The sequence below is a fragment of the Erythrolamprus reginae genome, chromosome 13 (assembly GCF_031021105.1).
Source record: "Erythrolamprus reginae isolate rEryReg1 chromosome 13, rEryReg1.hap1, whole genome shotgun sequence".
Taxonomy (NCBI): domain Eukaryota; kingdom Metazoa; phylum Chordata; class Lepidosauria; order Squamata; family Dipsadidae; genus Erythrolamprus; species Erythrolamprus reginae.
In genome coordinates this window covers 11,295,444-11,316,434 of record NC_091962.1, presented here as the reverse complement: position 1 = coordinate 11,316,434, position 20,991 = coordinate 11,295,444, and the positions used below count along the sequence as shown (strand labels likewise).

Here is a 20,991-nt window from a genome sequence, read left to right as displayed (position 1 = left end):
TTTATTTGTTAGCAATGGGGTCTTCGCACAAGAGATGCAACACCCCAAATTCCTTCCCGCTGCCCCGTTCCCCAAATCCTCCACTTCATAGCTTCCGATTGCTCTCGTCCGCACATTCCTGGAGGAATTCGTAGCAGAGAGATGCTGCCAGCGCCAGAAACACGGCGTATTCCTGGAAATCTAGTTCTTCGTCTTCGTTATCATCCAGTTTCTCCATCAAGAATTCGAAACCGCGTTCGTTGATCTTCCCCTGCGAGAGGAACAGGAGAGAAGCGACGTTGACGTCAAACGCGGAATGTATATTTTTCTCCTCCTCCCCCAAAGGAGAGCCTTTCTGGATGCTGACTTAACAGAATGGCAGAAGAACAGAGTTGGAAGGGACCCTGGAGGTCTTCTAGTCCAACCCATGAGATTGGGTGGCGTAGAAGTTAAAGAAATTAAAGAAATTAAATTAAACCCTCTGCTCAGGCAGGAGACCCTCAACCATTTCAGACAAGTGGCTGTCTAGTTTCTTCTTAAAAACCTCCAGTGATGGAGGGAGGGAGGGAGGGAGGGAGGAAGGAAGGAAGGAAGGAAGGAAGGAAGGAAGGAAGATTTGGAGGGAGGGAGGGAGGAAGAATGTTTTCTATTGTTGCTGTGAGCTGCCCCGAGTCTGCGGAGAGGGGCGGCATACAAATTTAATGAATAAATAAATAAAATAAAAGTAAGGAAAGAAGATTGGAGAAGGAAAGGAGGGAGGAAGGATGGAAGGAAGGAAGGAAGATTGCAGGAAATGAAGGAAGGAGGGAAGACAAGGGAAGGAAGGAAGATTAAAGGGGGAATGAAGGAAGGAAGTAGGAAGACGAAGAAAGAAAGAGCAGGAAGGAAGGAGGGAGGATTTTCAATTCAATTTCAATTAATTAGATTTGTATGCCGCCCCTCTCCGAAGCCTCGGGGCGGCTCACAACAACAATAAAAACAGCATAACAATGGAAGGAAGGAGGATTGCCGGTAATGAAGGAGGAAGGGATGGAAGGAAGGAGGGAGGGAAGATAGAAGGAAGGAAGAAGGAAGGAAGGAAGATTGAAGGAAATGAAGGAAGGAGGCAGGAAGGCAAGGGAAAGAAGAAAGAGCAGGAAGGAAGGAAGGAGGGAGGATAGAAGAAGGAAGGAAGATTGCCGGTAATGAAGGAGGAAGGGATGGAAGGAGGAAAGAAGGAAGGAAAACTAGAGGAGGAAGGAGGGGGGAGGACGGAAGGAAGCAAGAAGGAAGGGAGGATGGAAGGAGGAAGGAAGGAAGATTGCAGGGAATGAAGGAAGGAGGGATGGAAGGAAGGAAGGAACACAGCATAAAACCCTGCCTGGTCTGGGATACTCTACAAGAGAGGCCTCCAATCAAACCTAATCAATGCCCGAAAAGAGCATTTTCCTCCCTCGCTGCCTCACCTTGACAAAATTGGGCATCTCTACCAAGAGCAGCTCCTTCATCTCTTTCTTGTTGAGCTTGTGCCTGTCTCCTTCTTTGGCTGAATATTTGTAGAAGGTTTCCACCATCACGCCCAGGGCTTCTTCCAGCGAGGTCTCCATCTTGGATTCTGGCAGGAGGGTGGAGAAGCGCAAAATTGAGCGACCCGCTTTACGGCCAAACAGAAGTCGTTCCGGAAGGGCGCCACGCCTTCATCGACGGAATAATGCGGCGCGAATTCTGCCGTCTTTTGTCCCTTTCGGACGAAATTTGCGTCCCGATTGTCACAATCAAACTCTCGCTACGGGATTGGGGGGGGGGTGTCCTCGACCTGCAGTGGGTTAATTTAGCGACCGTTTGAAGTTATGGAAAGCGTCAGAAGGAAGCAACTTGGAGGGGCGTCCTCAGACTTACAACCGCCGTAACCTGTGCAACGTGGTCAAAATTGAAGCATTTGGTAACCGGCAAGCATTTATGGTGGCTGTGGCCTCCCTCGATCGCCGTTTGTGACCTATCGGTGAACAAAGTCAAGGGAGCGAGATGGATTCGCTTAATGACGGCATCGATTCGCTTAATGACGGCATCGATTCGATTCACTTACAACAACCATGGCGAGAGAAAAAAAGGTTATAAAATCGGGACCGAACATCCACCAGGCATAACAGTGGAAATTCTTAACTAGGGTCAGAATTACCGACAGGTAATTACCATTTCACCTTTTCAAGGAAATACCTATGGATTAAGAACTGTGCATTAATTTATTTTAATTTAATTATTTTATTAATTTAATTTAATTTAATAATAATTTAATAATTTAATTTAATTTAATTTAATATTATTTGACTTCTATGCTGCCCAATCTCAATGGGACTCAGAAAAAGAGAAAAAGTGAATTATAGGAAAGGGAAAATTAGTGGGGTGGGGGGGATCAGATTTTTTACAAGCAGTTTTCTCGGGCCAAGGATTTAGAAAACGGCACCAAAAGGCGTTCGTTTATTGGGAAAAAGGAGAAATTAAACTGGAACGAAACACGTTGATCAGGCACGAGTTTGCAATTTTGAATTTCAGGAATTTTGACGGAGCAGAGAATAACAGCCAGCATCCAGTTGTCGCCAGATAAATTATTCTGAATTATATTTTTTTAAAGAGTAAAATTATAGAAAAATAGAAACATAGAAGTCTGGCGGCAGAAAAAGACCTCCTGGTCCATCTAGTCTGCCCTTATACTATTTTCTGTATTTTATCTTAGGATGGATCTATGTTTATCCCAGGCATGTTTAAATTCAGTTCCTGTGGATTGACCAATCCACGTCTGCTGGAAGTTTGTTCCAAGGATCTCTTTCAGTAAAATAATATTTTCTCATGTTGCTTTTGATCTTTCCCCCAACTAACCTCAGATTGTGTCCCCTTGTTCTTGTGTTCACTTTCCTATTAAAAACACTTCCCTCCTGAACCTTATTTAACCCTTTCACATATTTAAATGTTTCGGTCACGTCCCCCCTTTCCCTTCTGTCCTCCAGACTATACAGATGGAGTTCATGAAGTCTTTCCTGATACGTTTTATGCTTAAGACCTTCCACCATTCTTGTAGCCCGTCTTTGGACCTGTTCAATTTGATCCATCTCTTTTTGTAGGTGAGGTCTCCAGAACTGAACACAGTATTCCAAATGGGGTCTCACCAGCGCTCTATATAGCCAGCATTCTATATATATATATATAAATATATATATTTGTTTTCGTAGATTTATTTATTTATTTATATATTTTTTAAAGAGCTTTGGGGACCCGGATGGGCGAAACAAACCCGGGTTTCGAATAACGTTGCAAAGGAATTTTGGGGCGAAGAAGGCTGGGCACCTACGCTTCCCTTTTGCCAAGGGATTTAGGGAAGGAATAATTTGTGGTTAGGAGGAGGAAGGTGGAAAGTCACTTACCCAGTTGAGCTCAAGAGGAGAAGGAGGGGAAATGGAGCAGCAATGGAGATACGGATTCAACCACTCTGGGCTTCTTCTTTGATTCAGAAGTCACCTTTCGGATCCTCTTCCCTCCCAGACGGTTCTGCCTTTCAAGCCTCACCCAGATTTTTAAAACCAGTTTGGCTGGAATTCTTGGGAACCGGGGAGAGTGGATTCGGTGGATCTCGCAACACTTGAGTCTACGGAGAGGGGCGGCATACAAATTTAATCAATAAAATTAAAAATAAAAAACAGCTGGTAGAGATGGAACCTCTCTGGAACTTCCAGTGGAGATGGAGGAGGAGATGGTGAAGGATGAAGAAGAGGGAGGGAAGGAAGGAAGGAAGGAGAGAAGGAGGGAAGGAAGGCAAGCAGGCAGGCAGGAAGGAGGGAAGGAAGGAAGGAAGGAGAGAAGGAGGGAAGGAAGGCAGGCAGGAAGGAAGGAGGGAAGGAAGGAAAGAAGGAAGATGGATGGATTGGAGGGAGGGAAGGAGAGAAGGAAGGAAGACTTGTTAGTTAGTTAGATTTTATTCATTCATTCATTCATTCATTTATTTATTTATTTATTTAAAGGGTCACCATCAGTGAACAGTTGGACAATATTACTCGGTTTCTCATGTAGATGGTTGAGTGGTTTAGGGTGGGGAATTTGTAGCGGGTGGGACATTTTATTCTATTTTTTTATTCTATTTTTTATTCTATTTTTAAATTTACCTATTCTAATTTTATGTATGGTGGGACTGGCCTCTGGGTTGTCACACGACTTTCGTTGCCAATGACAATTCGTTGTTTTGACAAATGACAATAAATTTTTTATTATTATTATTATTATTATTATTATTATTATTATTATTATTATTATTATTATTTATTAGATTTGTATGCCGCCCCTCTCCGAAGACCCGGGGCGGCTCACAACAATAAAGCATAGTACAAATCCAATTATTAAAACAGTTTAAAACCCTTAATGTAAAAACAATCAAACATGATGGATGAATTGAATTGATGAGAGGGAGGGAGAGAAGGAAGGAAGGAAGGAAGGAAGTTAGATAAATAGGTGGATAGGAAGAAAAATAGATGGATTGATGGGAGGGAGAGGAAGGAAGGAAAGAAGGAAGATGGGTGGATTGATGGGAGGAAGGAAAAAAGGAGGTTAGATAGATAAATAGGTTGATAGGAAGGAAGATGGATTGATGGGAGGGAGAGGAAGGAAGGAAAGAAGGAAGGAAGGAAGATGGGTGGATTGATGGGAGGGAGGAAAGAAAGAAGGAAGGAGGTTAGATAAATATTTTATTATTATTTATTATTTATTTATTTATTTAGATTTGTATGCCGCCCCTCTCCGCAGACTCGGGGCGGCTCACAACAAAGTGAAAAACAATTTATAACAAATCTAAATTTCTACTAAAAACATTTTAAAAACCCCATTTTCTAAACACACATACATACACACATACCATTCCTAAATTGTATATGCCCAGGGGAGATGTCTCAGTTCCCCCATGCCTGACGACACAGGTGGGTCTTAAGGAGCTTACGAAAGGCAAGGAGAGTAGGAATATGGATTGATGGGAGGGAGAGAAAGAAAGAAAGGAAGGAAGATGGGTGGGTGGGTGGGTGGATTGATGGGAGGGAGGAAGGAAGGAGGTTAGATAAATAGGTTGATAGGAAAGAAGATGAATTGATGGGACGGAGAGAGGGAGGAAGGAAAGAAGGAAGGAGAGAAAGATGAAGGAAGATGATTATTTATTCTTGGTTTCAATTGCTTTCAGAATAGAAGGGCAGGTTTTTGGATATCCTATTTCTCCTCCCCGTGTCCCATCCCATTCTTCCCACCCCGAAAAAAGTTCTACTTTGGTGTCGTATTCTGGTTGAGAGTTACTTTTTTTCCTTTAATCCCCTTTGTTCCTCTTTGTTCACACCATTCCTGGGGCATTTGATGGTGGCAGCCTCTCCTAAAATGCCTCCTTGGTCTCTTGCAAGCCCGGACCGAACAGGAGTCAAAGCCTCCAGCTCACCTGTTGAGACCTGTCGGACAGGTAAGGCAAGGAGCGGGGCCCACCCAGGCCTCTGAAATTAAACACCCAGGTGAACAAAAGGCTGGCTCTGGTTCTCTAACAGTCATAACTCTAGGACTAACACTTAACTGCAAATTATATAAACTATGAAAAGTGAATAAAGAGTTAACAAACCCTTTGCTTAGCAGATTTACAGATAAACAGCGTTGGATGGGACCTTGTAGGTCATCTAATCCAACCCCCCCAACTAATTCTTTCCATTCATGTTATTATACTTTCATTTTTTTATTTTGAGGGTGTCATTTCTTGGCCATTATTACATTTATGTTTCTTTTTAAATAATTTTTTGTTCATTTGTTTCATTCTTGCAAGCGGCCCAGATTAACCCCACAATAAATAAATTCACCCAATAAATAATAATTACACTAAACTAAGATAAGATGAGACAAATTTAAATCCTTTATTAAATTAAACCTCAAACCTTGAACCTTACTCCACTTAAATCTTAGACCTTAAACTTAAACTCACACTTAGTTAAACTTGAACTCACACTTAAACTTAAACTTACACTTAAGTCTGAGTTCAAGGTTAACTTTGTGTGTGTTTAAGTTATATCAGTAAACTCACACTTATGAGTGAACTCACACTTACATTTAAGCTTAAATCTAAACTAAACTACACTAAACTGAATTTAATCTTAAGCTTATCGTTAAACTCACACTTAGTTGAACTCCCACTTAAATTTAAACTCCCACTTAAACCTAAACTAAACTAAAATTGACCTTAGATCTTAAACTCAGACTTAAACTCCCACTTAAATTTAAAGTTAAACTCACACTTTAACCTAAATTAAATTAAACTAGAGCTTAGATCTTAAACTTAAAGTCAAACTTAAACTCACACTTAAATTTAAAGTTAAACTCACAGTTTAACCTAAATTAAATTAAACTAGAGCTTAGATCTTAAACTTAAAAGTCAAACTTAAACTCACACTTAAATTTAAAGTTAAACTCACACTTTAACCTAAATTAAATTAAACTAGAGCTTAGATCTTAAACTTAAAAGTCAAACTTAAACTCACACTTAAATTTAAAGTTAAACTCACACTTTAACCTAAATTAAATTAAACTAGAGCTTAGATCTTAAACTTAAAAGTCAAACTTAAACTCACACTTAAATTTAAAGTTAAACTCACACTTTAACCTAAATTAAATTAAACTAGAGCTTAGATCTTAAACTTAAAAGTCAAACTTAAACTCACACTTAAATTTAAAGTTAAACTCACACTTTAACCTAAATTAAATTAAACTAGAGCTTAGATCTTAAAGTTAAAGTCAAACTTAAACTCACACTTAAAGTTGAATTCACACTTAAATTTAAAGTTAAACTCACACTTTAACCTAAATTAAATTAAACTAGAGCTTAGATCTTAGACTTAAAGTCAAACTTAAACTCACACTTAAATTTAAAGTTGAACTCACACTTAAATTTAAAGTTAAACTCACACTTTAACCTAAACTAAACTAGACCTTAGATCTTAAACTTAAAGTCAAACTTAAACTCACAAAGTTGAACTCATACTTAAATTAAAAAACTTAAATCCATGCTTACGCTGAAACATCTGACACACACACACAAACACACACATCCAATGTCTGCTGGAAGCTCTCCAGAAAAGGAGAACTTCCCATTTCAAGTGGCAACCTGTTCCGCCGTCTCCCCGCTGATATAATCAGGAATCCTTCGGGATGTTTAGTCTGACTCACACCCTTTGTCATCACCAGCCTCCCAGAAGCTGGAAATGGGCCCTTCCTTCTAATCGGGGTAGCCACACCCTCAGCCCCCCCTCTTTCGCATGGAAACCTCTTGCGACACAAAACTCCATCCGCAAAAGAAGCCAAGATTTAAACGCGATGCAAATTGTTTCACAACCTGGACAAAAAGATCAGAAAATTCAACCCAGTGGGTGAATTGGTTGCCCTTTGGTTTGAAGATTCACTTTTCTCCCCCCCTCCTTTAATCAATCGATAGATTAATTTATTCCTTAATTAATTCAGTCCATTAAGACACACTAGCCAGCTTTCACGGCTAAGGCAGGACTAATTTATTTGACTTCTATGCCGCCCTAAAACTCTTCTAAAACTTCCCGTCTCCTGACAATTGGCCCAAATCCCACGATTTTTTGACAGGTGGAATGAAATTTTTTAAAACTTTTCTCATTTTATTTATCTGTCAATTTATTAAATCGATAGGTTTATTAATTAATTAATTAATTATTGTTGTGAGCCGTTCTGAGTTTGCGGAGAGGGGCGGCATATAAATCCAATAAATCTAATTTAATCTAATTAATTAGATTTGTGTGCCGCCCCTCTCCGGAAACTCGGGGCAGCTAACAGCAACAATAAAACAGTGTACAATAGTAATTCAATACTAAAAATGATTAAAAACCCATTAATATAAAAACCAAACATACATACATACATACCATGCATAGAATTGTAAAGGCCTAGGGGAAAGAGGATCTCAATTCCCCCATGCCTGACGGCCGAGGTGGGTTTTAAGTAGCTTACGAAAGGCAAAGAGGGTGGGGGCAATTCTAATCTCTGGGGGGGAGTTGGTTCCAGAGGGCCGGGGCCGCCACAGAGAAGGCTCTTCCCCTGGGTCCCGCCAAGCGACATTGTTTCGTTGATGGGACCTGGAGAAGATCCACTCTGTTCCCCCCCCCCCCACACACACACACACTTCGCCGATAGAGGAATAAATTTAATTTAATTTTAATGCAGGAAATGAATACACGAGCACAGCTTGTCCTAAATTCACAAGCCAGCTTGGGCGAAACTTTAGCAAAATCTCACACTACTAACACTACTCTAAACCAGGTAATCTCACACTACTAACCAGAGCATACAAAACTTTCCCCAGACCAATCCTTGAATACAGCTCCTCCACTCCTCTACTCGCAACCGAATACCCTACGCAACTAGACTTACAATCATAGATTTAGAAAGCTTAGAACTACGTCGCCTTCAACACGACCTAAGCATAGACCATAAAATAATCTGCTATAATGTCCTTCCTGTCAACATCTACTTCAGCTTCAACCCCAACAACACAAGAGCACACAACGGATACAAACTCAAAGTAAACCGCTCCAAACTTGACTGCAGGAGATACGACTTTAGTAACCGAGCAGTTGATGCCTGGAACTCACTACCAGGCTCTGTAGTATCATCACTGAACCCCCAAAACTTTACCCTTAGACTGTCCACTGTTGACCTCTCCCGATTCCTAAGAGGTCAGTAAGGGGCGTGCATAAGTGCACCAGCGTGCCTTCCGTCCCCTGTCCTCATGTTTCTCTCTTACTAGTATCATGTATATAAATATTCTTTGTAATAATCTTTGTAAGAAAGAAAGAAAGAAAGGAAGGAAGAAAGAAAAAGAGAGAATGAAAGAGAGAGAAAGAAAGAAAGAAAAAGAGAGAGAATGAAAGAGAATGAAAGAGAGAAAGAAAGAGAAAAAGAGAGAATGAAAGAGAGAGAAAGAAAGAAAGAAAAAGAAAGAGAATGAGAGAGAAAGAAAGAAAAAAAGAGAGAGAATGAAAGAGAGAGAAAGAAAGAAAGAAAAAGAGAGAATGAAAGAGAGAAAGAAAGAAAGAAAAAAAGAGAGAGAATGAAAGAGAGAGAAAGAAAGAAAGAAAAAGAGAGAGAATGAAAGAGAGAGAAAGAAAGAAAAAGAGAGAGAATGAAAGAGAAAGAAAGAAAGAAAAAGAGAGAGAATGAAAGAGAGAGAGAAAGAAAGAAAAAGAAAGAATGAGAAAGAAAGAAAGAAAAAGGGAGAATGAAAGAGAGAAAGAAAGAAAGAAAGGCAGAGTAGGCTTTACTGGTTGAACTTTGGCCTGCTCGAAGCGATGCTCATCTTTGTGACACCCTCCCCCCCTATTTTTTGCAGCCTCAATCCCATAGATCAGCATTATTTTGGGGGGGGGGGAAACAAAGAGAGAAACATTTTGCAGGCCGGCTGGATTCGAACAATCCTGCTTTTTTTGAAAGCGAGACTGCTGATGGAAGTTTTTGGACCTCTGCCCTGCCCGTTTCCCTGGCTTGCAGAATGCATTCTCTCGATTGTGCTGCTTCTTTTGTGCCGCGTTGTTGTCGAGCGTGCGTGTGTGTGTGTGTGTGTTTGTGTGTGTAGCCAGGCGTGGCCCGCTTTGTCACGTCCTGAACCCTCCGTGGATGAACGCACACGAATGCCCGGCATTGTTTCCTAACACCGTCTCGGAAATCCATTTATGGCCAGCTCCACCCCCCACCCACCCACCCCCCATCCCACTGGGACTGGATCCCAGGCGATCTGGAGGGATCGGCTTCCTGGCATCGGGAAGGTGGATTGCTTTCCCGGTGTGGAAGCTCCGTGGGTCTGCTCTTTTTCCTCTGCCCTGGCAGAATGAGGAAGGGGTGGAGTGGGTCAGACACATTTTTTTAATGTTGGTTATTAATTTTTATTTTATTTATTTATTTATTTTATTTATTAGATTTGTATGCCGCCCCTCTCTGCAGACTCGGGGCGGCTTTGCAAATAAGGGGGCTAACATATCCCCCACACTTCTATTTTTCTCTGCAACAACGTCCCTGCGAGGTGGGCTGGACTGAAAGAGAGAGAGAGAGAGAGAGGGCTTGGTACAAAGGCACACAGCAGGTTTTTATATCTAAGGTGGGGCTAGAACTCACCGTTTCCTGGTGATTAGCCCAAAGTCACTCAATTGACTTTCATGCCTAAAGCGGGATTAGAACTCCTCGTCTCCTGGCGATTGGCCCAAAGTCATCCAATCGACTTTCATGCCTAAAGTGGGACTAGATCTCCCAGTCTCCTGGTGATTGGCCCAAAGCCGCCCAGTCAGTTTTCATGACTAAGGCGGGACTAGAACTCCCCGTCTCCTGGTGGGAGATGGATTAGAAGACCTCCAAGGTCCCTTCCAGTTTTATTCTGTCTAGTCCAACCTCTGCTCAATTTTTAAAATGGAACTAGAACTCTCAGTCTCCTAGTGATGGACTCAAAGTCACCCAGACAGCTTTCGTGCTTTGGGCAAAACTAGAACTCCCAGTCTCCTTATGATTGGCCCTAAGTCATCCAGTTGGCTTTCATGCCAAAGTAGGACTAGAACTCTCAGTCTCCTAGTCACGGGTCCAAAGTCACTCAGCTGACTATCAAACCTAAAATGGGACTAGAACTCTCTGTCTCATGGGGATTGACCCAAAGTCACCAAGCCAGCTTTCATGGCTAAGGCAGGACTAGAACTCTCCGTCTCCTGGTGGGAGATGGATTAGAAGACCTCCAAGGTCTCTTCCAGTTCTGTTCTCTCTAGTCCAACCTCTGCTCAACTTCTAAAGTGGCACTAGAACTCCCAGTTTCCTTGTAATGAACCCAAAGTCACCCATTTGGCTATTGTGCTTAAAGTAGAATTAGAATTCCCGGTCTCCTGGTGATTGGCCTAAGATTATACAGCCAGCTTTCATGCCAAAGTGGGACTAGAAATCCCAGTCTCCTAGTGATGGGCTCAAGGTCACCCAGCTGGATTTTATGCCTAAAGTAAAACTAGAACTCCCAGTCTCCTAGTGATGGGCTCAAAGTCACCCAGCTGGATTTTATGCCTAAAGTACAACTAGAACTCCCAGTCTCCTAGTGATGGGCTCAAAGTCACCCAGCTGGATTTTATGCCTAAAGTAAAACTAGAACTCCCAATCACCTAGTGATGGGCCCAAAGTCACCCAGCTGGATTTTATGCCTAAAGTAAAACTAGAAGTCCCAGTCTCCCACTGTCTAACCTGGTACCTTCCCCACTAGACTAAACTGGCTCTTTATATAAAGAAAAGGGGGAGGGGGAAGCCAAATTCTGGTTTAAACTCCATGGCTGCAGAAGGAGAGGAAGCGCAGGGGTGGGTGGGTATTTATTTACTTACTTACTTGTTTGTTTGTTTGTTGATTGATTGATTGATTGATTGTACTTCTATGCCGCCCTTCTCCGAAGACTCACAACATAGGGAGAGAAAAAAAATACACAATAATTCAAAAGCCCAATTTTAAAAGTGATCTAAAAACCCAAGTTAAAAACCACACAACCACATCCGTACACAACACCATGGCTGCGGCAAGATGTTAAAGCTCCACGGCCTCAATATGATGGATAATAATAATAATAATAATAATAATAATAATAATAATAATAATAATTATTATTATTATTATTATTATTATTATTATTATTATTATTATTATTATTATTATTTAATAGATTTGTATGCCGCCCCTCTCCGAGGATTCGGAGCGGCTCGCAACAACAATACAACAAGTACAAATCTAATATTAAAAGCAATTTAAAACCCTTATTATAAAATAAGAAAAACAATCTGGGGACACAATCTGAAGTTAGTTGGGGGAAAGATCAAAAGCAACATGAGGAAATATTATTTGACTGAAAGAGTAGTAGATCCTTGGAACAAACTTCCAGCAGACGTGGTTGGTAAATCCACAGTAACTGAATTGAAACATGCCTGGGATAAACATAGATCCATCCTAAGATAAAATACAGAAAATAGTATAAGGGCAGACTAGATGGACCATGAGGTCTTTTTCTGCCGTCAGACTTCTATGTTTCTAATCACACAACCTAAGAGACCATACATAAAACCATAGTAGCTAAGGATATATTAATTTCCACCAGTTGCTCAAATCTGTCCTTCCCCAAACCCTCCCCCCCACCCCCACACATAAATAAATCCCATTTTCCCAGAAAAAGTCTGGAGCGGAGATGACTTTGCTGGATGTTCATGGAATGAATCATCTAATAGGCTCGGCTTTTTACGGAATTGTTAAGGAAGAAAAAGGCTCCGAGGCCAGGGAAAAAAAAAGGCTTTTTGAATCCATGGCCAGCATAAAATTCCCCTCTGAGAACCAACTGGGGCTGGAGGATTTCAAACCTTTAAATTGAATGCACAATTTTTTTTGGCGGGGGGGGGGGGGGAATAAAGAATGTTTTTATTTTTCTCTCCGATCACGTGTACAAAAAAAAATACGATTAATATTAAGTTATATTAGAATGTATCATTTTTGCAATTTCGGTGTGTATAGTTTAACCAATGCTACCTCCTTAACATTTGACATCCGAACAAAAATAATTACTCCAATTTCTTATATACTATCAAAAAGACTGTTAGCCGATATACATTTTGGGCTGTTCCTACTCTTAATCACATCTAATTAATTGGGCCATAATGGTTCAATTTTCTCAAAATCTCCTCCATATCAATTTTCATGTATACTTTAAACCAGTGATTTTCAACCTTTTTTTGAGCTGCGGAGGATGGGGGCTAAAAAAAGTTTGGACAAAAAAATCCTCTCTCTCTCTTCCTCCCTTTTGCTCTATTTCTCTCTCCCTCCCTCTTTCTCTCCCTTCTTTCTCTCTCCATCCCTCTTTCTTTCTCTTCCTTCCTTCCTCTCTTTTTTGCTCTCTTTCTCTCTCCCTCCCTACCTCCCTCTATGTCTTTCTCTCTCTCCTTCCCTCCCTCTCTTTCTCTCTCTCTCTCTCTTGCTTTCTTTCTCTCTATTTCTCTCTCTTGCTTTCTTTCTCTTGTTCTCTTTCTCTCTTGCTTTCTCTCTCTCTCTTGTTCTCTTTCTCTCTCTCTCTTGCTTTCTTTCTCTCTCTGAGCTTCGCGGCACACCTGACTATGTCTCACAGCACACTAGTGTGCTGCGGAACACTGATTGAAAAACACTGCTTTAAACCCTCTTTCATAAAGAGTGCCCTTTAAATAATAATTAAACATTTTAAAAGGAGCAAAAACTTCTAATGATCTCCAACGGCATTTATTTATTTATTTATTATTTATTATTTATTTATTTATTTATTTATCAGATTTGTATGCCGCCCCTCTCCGCAGACACGGGGTGGCTCACAGCAATAATAATACAATGTAAACAAATCCAATATTTAAGTTTAAGTTAATTAAATCCGACCCTTGCTAAAAGATAGTTTAAAAATATGTAAGGGGGGCAAGAAAAATCCCTAAATTGAATGTACAATTTAATTGCCTGCGTGAATAGGGGGTTGGACTAGATGGCCTCCAAGGTCCCTTCCAACTTTTGTTAAATGTATTGATTGTATGATTGGTATAAAATAATGAGATAGTCCTTGGCTTGCAACCAGTGACCGTTTGAAGCTACGATGCCACTGGGGGGGGGTTGTTCCCCCTCAAATACCCGGCTCCTGAGCATGTGCAGAGCGCATAACACCCCCTCCCTCCCTCTCTGTCCATCACAGCACTGAAAGGGTGCGTAATTCTTTTCCCAGCTGTCATTGACAAGCGTGGGAGGGGGAAGGAATTCCTAATATCGCTAGCTAGCTAAGTGCTGCCCTCTGGTGGCCGGCATGGTTCACTGCAGTGGAAGGGCGGGTCCGCTGGCGTTCTCCAAAGCTCTCGGACGCCCTCTGGTGGTCAGAATGCAGAACTTGGTTTCCATCCCACTCATTGTTTTGCACACATTAAAAACAAACAAACTGCAAAATACTTTTTAACATTAAAAATAAAGGGTTGGCTGGGGAATTCTGGGAGTTGAAGTCCACCCGTCTTAAAGGGCCCGTGGTCGAAAAAAGCTGATAATTGACAGAACACGCTTATTTTTATTTTTATTTTTTGTTATTATTTTTTTTGAACGCCATTTAGAGCAGTTTTAGCTGGATTTAGGAAATTAGATTTCCTGATTATTACACTGGTCAACACAAAAAGATCATCAGCAAAGGTAATATGTGTTTTATGGAGTTTGATGTGCTGATTCCAACAATAAACTTCATAAAGTTTCTGATATAGAAGCATTTTTGTTATTGCGTTATTGTATTGTATTGATGTTACTATTTTCTTAATGTCACCAGTATATTTCCTAATGATTACAAACATATTGGATATTGCTTATCTGGACTTCAAAGCCTTTGATACGGTTCCACATAAAGAGCTGATAGATAAATTAGTGAACATTGGACTTAATCCCTGGATAGCTTCTTTCATTTAGAGTGGATGTGTCCCAAAGCAAAAAAAACTTTGGAAGAAAATTCCCATATGGCTACAGGAAATGACTGATACTGTAATTGAATTCATGCTGGAACTTGTTTTGCTAGGTATTGTAAAAAAAACCATACCCACAAAACGATCAAATACTTAATGTGTTCTGTCAGGCTCTCTGGTAGAATCCTCCCAAAAATTCACAGGTACAAATTTCAGACACACACACACGTTTGAAAATTCAAAACAATGTTCTTTATAATGAAAATTCACTTAAACCAAGCCCTCTTTTGGTATAGCAAAGAACACTCGTCTCCAAACAAACTGGTAATTGGTACAAGTCCCTTATCAGTTCTGTGATACTTAGCTTGCAGCTGGGAGGCAATTCACAGTCCTTCTTCTTTCACAAAGTGAAACACACTTTGCCCTGGTTTAGTTTCAAAATCAGCACACAAAAGGTCAAAGTCAGTAAAGCAGTCACCAAACACAAAGATCAGATAATGCTCCACAATGGCAAAACCCACAGGCTGCTATTTATAGCAGCCTCACTAATGACCACAGCCCCACCCAACCACAGGTGGCCTCATTTCCTTTGATAATAATCTCTCAGTTGTTGTTGCCTATGCATTGCTCTCCACATGCGTGGCTGTATCATTAACTCTTGTTCTGAATCCAAGGAGGAGCTAGATAATTGATCTCCTTCTGAGCTGTCTGCCCCACTCTCCTCCTCCCTGTCACTCATGTCTTCTTGGTCAGAGGAGCCTTCATCATCAGATTCCACCGGGGGCAAAACAGGCCTGCAGCATGTGGATGTCTCCCCCACATCCACAGTCCTTGGGGCAGGAGCTGGGCCAGAGCGAACCACAACATAATGTTACACAATAAGGACAGCGGCTAGAATCATTTACACGCATGAGATACCCTTAGAGAAAGAGTTTATTAAAAAAAATGATTGCACGTAAATGGACAACCTAATGATGGAGCTAAATGGTTAAAAGACTATTATAATACTTGGTTTAAAAGGTATAAATTGGTCCAAAAAAGGACAAAACAATAGTAGGAGATGAACGTGAGGAAGAGAAAAGATTATAAAGAATAATTATGTATACAATGTATAAATATATAATGTATTAATATGAATGTAAATATATGGATGTCGATCTACCTGAAAATGTTAAGATGTAAATATAAAAAAAATCAATAAAAACTATAGCAAAAAAGAAAAAGAAAGACAACTTTCCAATGTCAGCTAATTCATGCATTTTAATAACATTTTGGCAGGGGATGAGCAGAGCGCAGGGCAAGGCACCAGAAGAGGGAAGAGGGAGAAGATGATGACACGATTAAAGATGCAGAGACCGGTTCTTCTCGGTGGTTTTGGGCTGCTGAGGTCTCCAACCGCGCGAGCCTTTGGTGGTCGGCTTGGCCTTCGGGAAGCCAACGAGGTAAGTGGCTTGTGGTGGGTGGCATCTTGAAGCGTCAATTCCCAGCGTCTCGTTTCTTTGGTGGGCTTCCATGTCGGTTGAGGTTGGACCTTCTCCCTTCCCCTTCCAGATGTTGCCTTCAGCAGCTTCTTAACGGCCTTGTGGATTTTGATTCTGCTGGTGGGGCAGCATTGCTGCGGTGAGGGTTACTACTGCTGAGGTGGGGGGTGGCCCTGCTGAGGGGGGGTTTGGCCCTGCTGAGGTGTGGGGCAGAACTGCTGCGGTGGGGGGTGGCCCTGCTGAGGTGGGGGGTTCCACTGCTGAGGTGCGGGGTTGCCCGGATGAGGTGGGGGGTTCCACTGCTGAGATGGGGCGTTCCACTGCTGAGAAGGGGAGGACGATTGGTTGTTCTGCTGATTCTGGTAGGACATCCTGGTGGGCTTCAAGGAACCTGGGAAAGTGACAATAAGAATAATCGTTTGGTTACTTCAATCATCAGAAAACGTATTTAGTCATCTACTGCTTTTCAGCCTGCTTTCCTACCTCCCTTGGGGGTAGACTGCTCCTGGACGTGGAGGATCCACTCCACCTCCCTCACTGGCGGAGGCGACAGTTATCAAAATCGGACAAGAGAGCTTGCCTTGCCCCCAAAAACCAAATATCCTCCTTAAAAAAAAAATCCACATAAATTTAAGAAGAAAAAACATGACCACCCTTGGCCAGTGGGCATGGGGGAATTCTGGGAATCGAAGTCTGTGCATCCTAAAGCGACTTACTCAAAGGCTTGGCTGGAAAGGATTGCAGCTGGCCAGCGGGCATTACAAATATTAACATTTGTACTGATCGGTATCATTTCCTCGGAAGATTTTTAATCTTCTCCCTGGATTGGTCAGCCCACCCTCTGGATTCTTTTGGGGGTGGGGGGGGAAGAAATCCAACTCTCGCACAGCCTGAATTGCAAACTTCCAGAATTTCGAACAGCTAAACTGGATTTGAAACAATCTTAGCAAGGAAGCTAAAGTGGGTTTATTTGGTTTTCTTCGGTGTTTCACCAAATCAATGGGGCTCAATCAATCAGAGGGAAAATAGAACATTCCCTAACCAAGTTCAGCCAAGTTATTTCTTCTTATTACTATAATTTAGGTGAGGCCCATTCACCAGCTCCTAAATTCATAAACCAGAATTAAACAATCTATTCCCAAACAGGATTATTTTTGCCAATTCTTTGTGGTTTCTCCCAATGTGTAAATCTAGAAATAATCACCCAAGACTAAAAGACACCCATTCAATTCAAGCAGCTGCCTCAACTATCACAGCAAACAAGAGGAAAGCCTCCTTCGCACCAAGTCTAACCGTGCTTTCTGTAACTTCGTCAACAACAAACTCAATGCCGATAACCCATTTTTTTTAATCAACTTTTCTTTTTTGAAGATTGCAACCTTTATTTGGCCTCAAGCCAAAATAAATCTGAATTTAAGTTTAGAAACATAGAAGTCTGACGGCAGAAAAAGACCTCATGGTCCATCTAGTCTGCCCTTATACTATTTTCTGTATTTTATCTTAGCATGGATTTATGTTTATCCCAGGTATGTTTAAATTCAGTTACTGTGAATTTATCTACCACGCCTGCCGGAAGTTTGTTCCAAGGATCTACTACTCTTTCAGTAAAATAATATTTTCTCATGTTGCTTTTGATCTTTCCCCCAACTAACTTCAGATTGTGTCCCCTTGTTTTTGTGTTCACTTTCCTATTAAAAACACTTCCCTCCTGGACCTTATTTAACCCTTTAACATATTTAAATGTTTCGATCATGTCCCCCCTTTTCCTTCTGTCCTCCAGACTGAGATTGAGTTCATTAAGTCTTAAGTTTAGGCTTAAGTTAAAATCTTCAGTTTTTAAGGTGCATTGAAGCGCCTGCGAAAGATTAAAACTGCAGCATTCTATTCAAGCACCCTGCAACAACTCGGTTTGTTCTTTAAAAACTGGGTTTCCTTCTTCCTCCAAGATTGAAACTTTCATCTGAATTGAAAGTGAAATAAATCTGGATAAAAATCTGAATGAATCTTAAAACCTTCAGTTTTTAAGGTGCATAGAAGCACCTGCTAAAGATTAAAACAGAGAAATTCAGTTCAAGCATCTTTCGATATTTCTTCTGTGATTGTAGCCTACATCCAAATCTGAAATAAATCTCAATTTGGCCTAAAGCCGAAATAAATCTGAATTTAAGTTTAGGCCTAAATTAAAATCTTCTGTTTTTAATGTGCATTAAAATGCCTGCAAAAGAAGAAAACAATTGCATTGAATTCACGCACCCTGCAACTTGGGTTTCCTTCTTCCTCCAAGATTCGGAGTCTATGGAGAGGGGCGGCATACAAATCCAATAAATAATAATAATAATAATAATAATAATAATAATAATAATAATAATAATAATAATTATTATTATTATTAAGATTGCAACTGAGTTTAAACTGAAATAAAGTTGAATTTAAGTTTAGGCTTTACTTTAAATCTTCAGATGTCTAAGGTGCATCAAAACATCTGCTAATGATTAAAACATCTGCATTCAATTCAAACACCCTGCAATAATTTGGTTTCTTTAAAAAAAACAACAACTGGGTTTCTTTCTTCCTCCGTGATGGCAAACTTTATCTAAATTCAAACTGAAATAAATCTGAATTTAAATGTAGGCGTTAAGTTAAAACCTTCAGTTTTTAAGTTGCACCGAAACAGCAGCTAACGATGAAAACAGCGGAAAATCAATGATTTGGGGGTTTCCCCCTCTCTTCCTTCCATCAAGATTGCAGACTTCATCCGAATTGAAACTAAATAAATCTGAATTTAAATTTAGGTATTAAATTAAAATCTTCCGTTTTTAAGGTGCACTGAAGGTTTAGGTTTATTGGATTTATATGCCGCCCCTCTCCGCAAACTCGGGGCGGCTCACAACAATAATAAAAAACAGTACAGTACATAATACCAAATCCAATGCCCACCCATCTAGTTAGAATTTAAATTAATAATCTCATAAAAACAGTATATATAAAAAACAGGCACACAGTCAATCAATCAACAAAACAACATGGGCAAGGGGGAGGTGTTTTAGTTCCCCCATGCCTGACGGCAAAGGTGGGTCTTAAGGAGTTTACGAAAGGCAGGGAGGGTGGGGTCAATCCTAATCTCAGGGGGGAGCTGGTTCCAGAGGGTCGGGGCCCCCACAGAGAAGGCTCTGAAACAGCCGCTAACGATGAAAACAGCTGCATTACGTTCAATAATTTGGGTTTTTCCCTCTCTTCCTTCCACCACCTTCATCCAAATTCAAGCCGAAATAAATCTGAGTTTCAGGTTGCTGGTCTTTCGATGCTCAGGCTGGTGGAAGCAACCCAAGCTACTCACCAACGTGGAAATGCGATCGGAGTCTTCAGTAGCTGGGAGAGCGAAGCGAATTGAAGGAAGACAGAAAGCCTTGGAGAATTTATAGTTGGCATATTCAGTTGGCATTGAGTTCCTCCTTCTTAGGTGCCAGTGGGAGGAGAAGACACGCCCTTTCCAATTGTGATACAACCCCTTTTGCAATCCTAAACCTTTTTAATGTAGCTATTCTGGCATTACTCAGAACCGCCTGGCTTCACCCTCATTGTGAAGGGGGTTAATTATTTGCCATTTCATCCAGCGATAATGGCATTGTTTCCTTATCAGATCTGAATCTGAGTATTGCCCACAAGATCATATGCTGCAACGTCCTACCGGTCAATGAAGCTACTTCAGCTTCAACCGCAACAACACAAGAGCACGCAACAGATTCAAACTGAATACGAACCGTTCCAAACTTGACTGTAAAAAAATATGATTTCAACAATCGAGTTATCGAAGCGTGGAACTCATTACCGGACTCAATTGCGTCAACCCCTAACCCCCAACACTTCTCCCTTAGACTCTCCACGATTGACCTCTCCAGGTTCCTAAGAGGCCAGTAAGGGGCGTACATAAGTGCACTGGTGTGCCTTTCGTCCCCTGTCCAATTGTCTTTCCTCTCTTTCACCTATCATATATATTCTCTTCCTTTCATATATCCTCTCCTCTAAGTTCACTTTTACCCTTATATATATTGCCACATGTCTATTTTTCTTCCTATGTATTTGTTTATTGGACGAATGAATAAATAAATAAAAAATGAATTGATTTTCTCCCCCGAAGGAGGAATAGTGTAAGATAATTGCAAAATCTTAGATATAATTGATAACTATAAATAACACCATAAAATGTAAACAATTGATATATGGATTAGATAAAGCAACAAGGAGATATATAGAGTTCGCTTTTTGAATGGAATGCAAACAAAATGATGTACAATGTAAACATTTTCCTTTCGTTTTCTATTTTCTTTTTATTCTATCTTCTTTTCTCTCTTTTTTTCTCTCCGTCCATCTTTCTTGTTTCTCTTTTTTCTCTTTTGCTAGGTTTTTCCTTTTTTTTCTTCTCCCTACCTTTTCTTTTCTTTCTCTTAATTACATGAATCCCAGCACATGAATCCCAGCGACCAGTTAGGTCCCACAGAATGGGCCTTCTCCGGGTCCCGTCAACAAAACAATGTCGGTTGGTGGGGCCCAGGGGAAGAGCCTTCTCTGTGGCGGCCCCGGCCCTCTGGAACCAACTCCCCCCAGAGATTAGAATAGCCCCCACCCTCCTTGCCTTTCATAAGCTCCTCAAAACCCACCTCTGCCGTCAGGCATGGGGGAACCATAGGGGAACCCCCTAGGCTTCTACAATTTATGCATGGTATGTTTGTATGTATGTTTGGTTTTATAACAAGGGTTTTTAGCTGTTTTAGTATTGGATTTTGACATTCTGTTTTTATAGAAACATAGAAGACTGACGGCAGAAAAAGACCTCCTGGTCCATCTAGTCTGCCCTTATACTATTTCCTGTATTTTATCTTACAATGGATCTATGTTTATCCCAGGCAGGTTTAAATTCAGTTACTGTGGATTTACCAACCATGTCTGCTGGAAGTTTGTTCCAAGGATCTACTACTCTTTCAGTAAAATAATATTATCTCAGGTTGCTTTTGATCTTTCCCCCAACTAACTTCAGATTGTG

General features: G+C 40.8%; 1 protein-coding gene and 1 long non-coding RNA gene across 2 annotated transcripts; both read right to left on the bottom strand.

Moving 5' to 3' along the window:
- Window positions 1-7,224, bottom strand: LOC139175359 (protein S100-A2-like). The gene is made up of 4 exons (XM_070766426.1): window positions 7,121-7,224; window positions 3,378-3,598; window positions 1,425-1,573; window positions 1-250 (listed from the first exon to the last, which is right to left on the bottom strand). Exons 3-4 carry the CDS (start codon window positions 1,563-1,565, stop codon window positions 86-88), a joined length of 306 nt encoding a protein of 101 aa, XP_070622527.1. The 5' UTR covers window positions 1,566-1,573; window positions 3,378-3,598; window positions 7,121-7,224; the 3' UTR covers window positions 1-85.
- An 8,478-nt stretch (window positions 7,225-15,702) lies between these two features.
- Window positions 15,703-19,410, bottom strand: LOC139175356 (uncharacterized). Its single transcript, XR_011560515.1, has 2 exons — window positions 19,288-19,410; window positions 15,703-16,341 (listed from the first exon to the last, which is right to left on the bottom strand). It is a non-coding gene; the product is annotated as an uncharacterized lncRNA (long non-coding RNA).
- Between the last annotated feature and the right edge of the window lie 1,581 nt (window positions 19,411-20,991).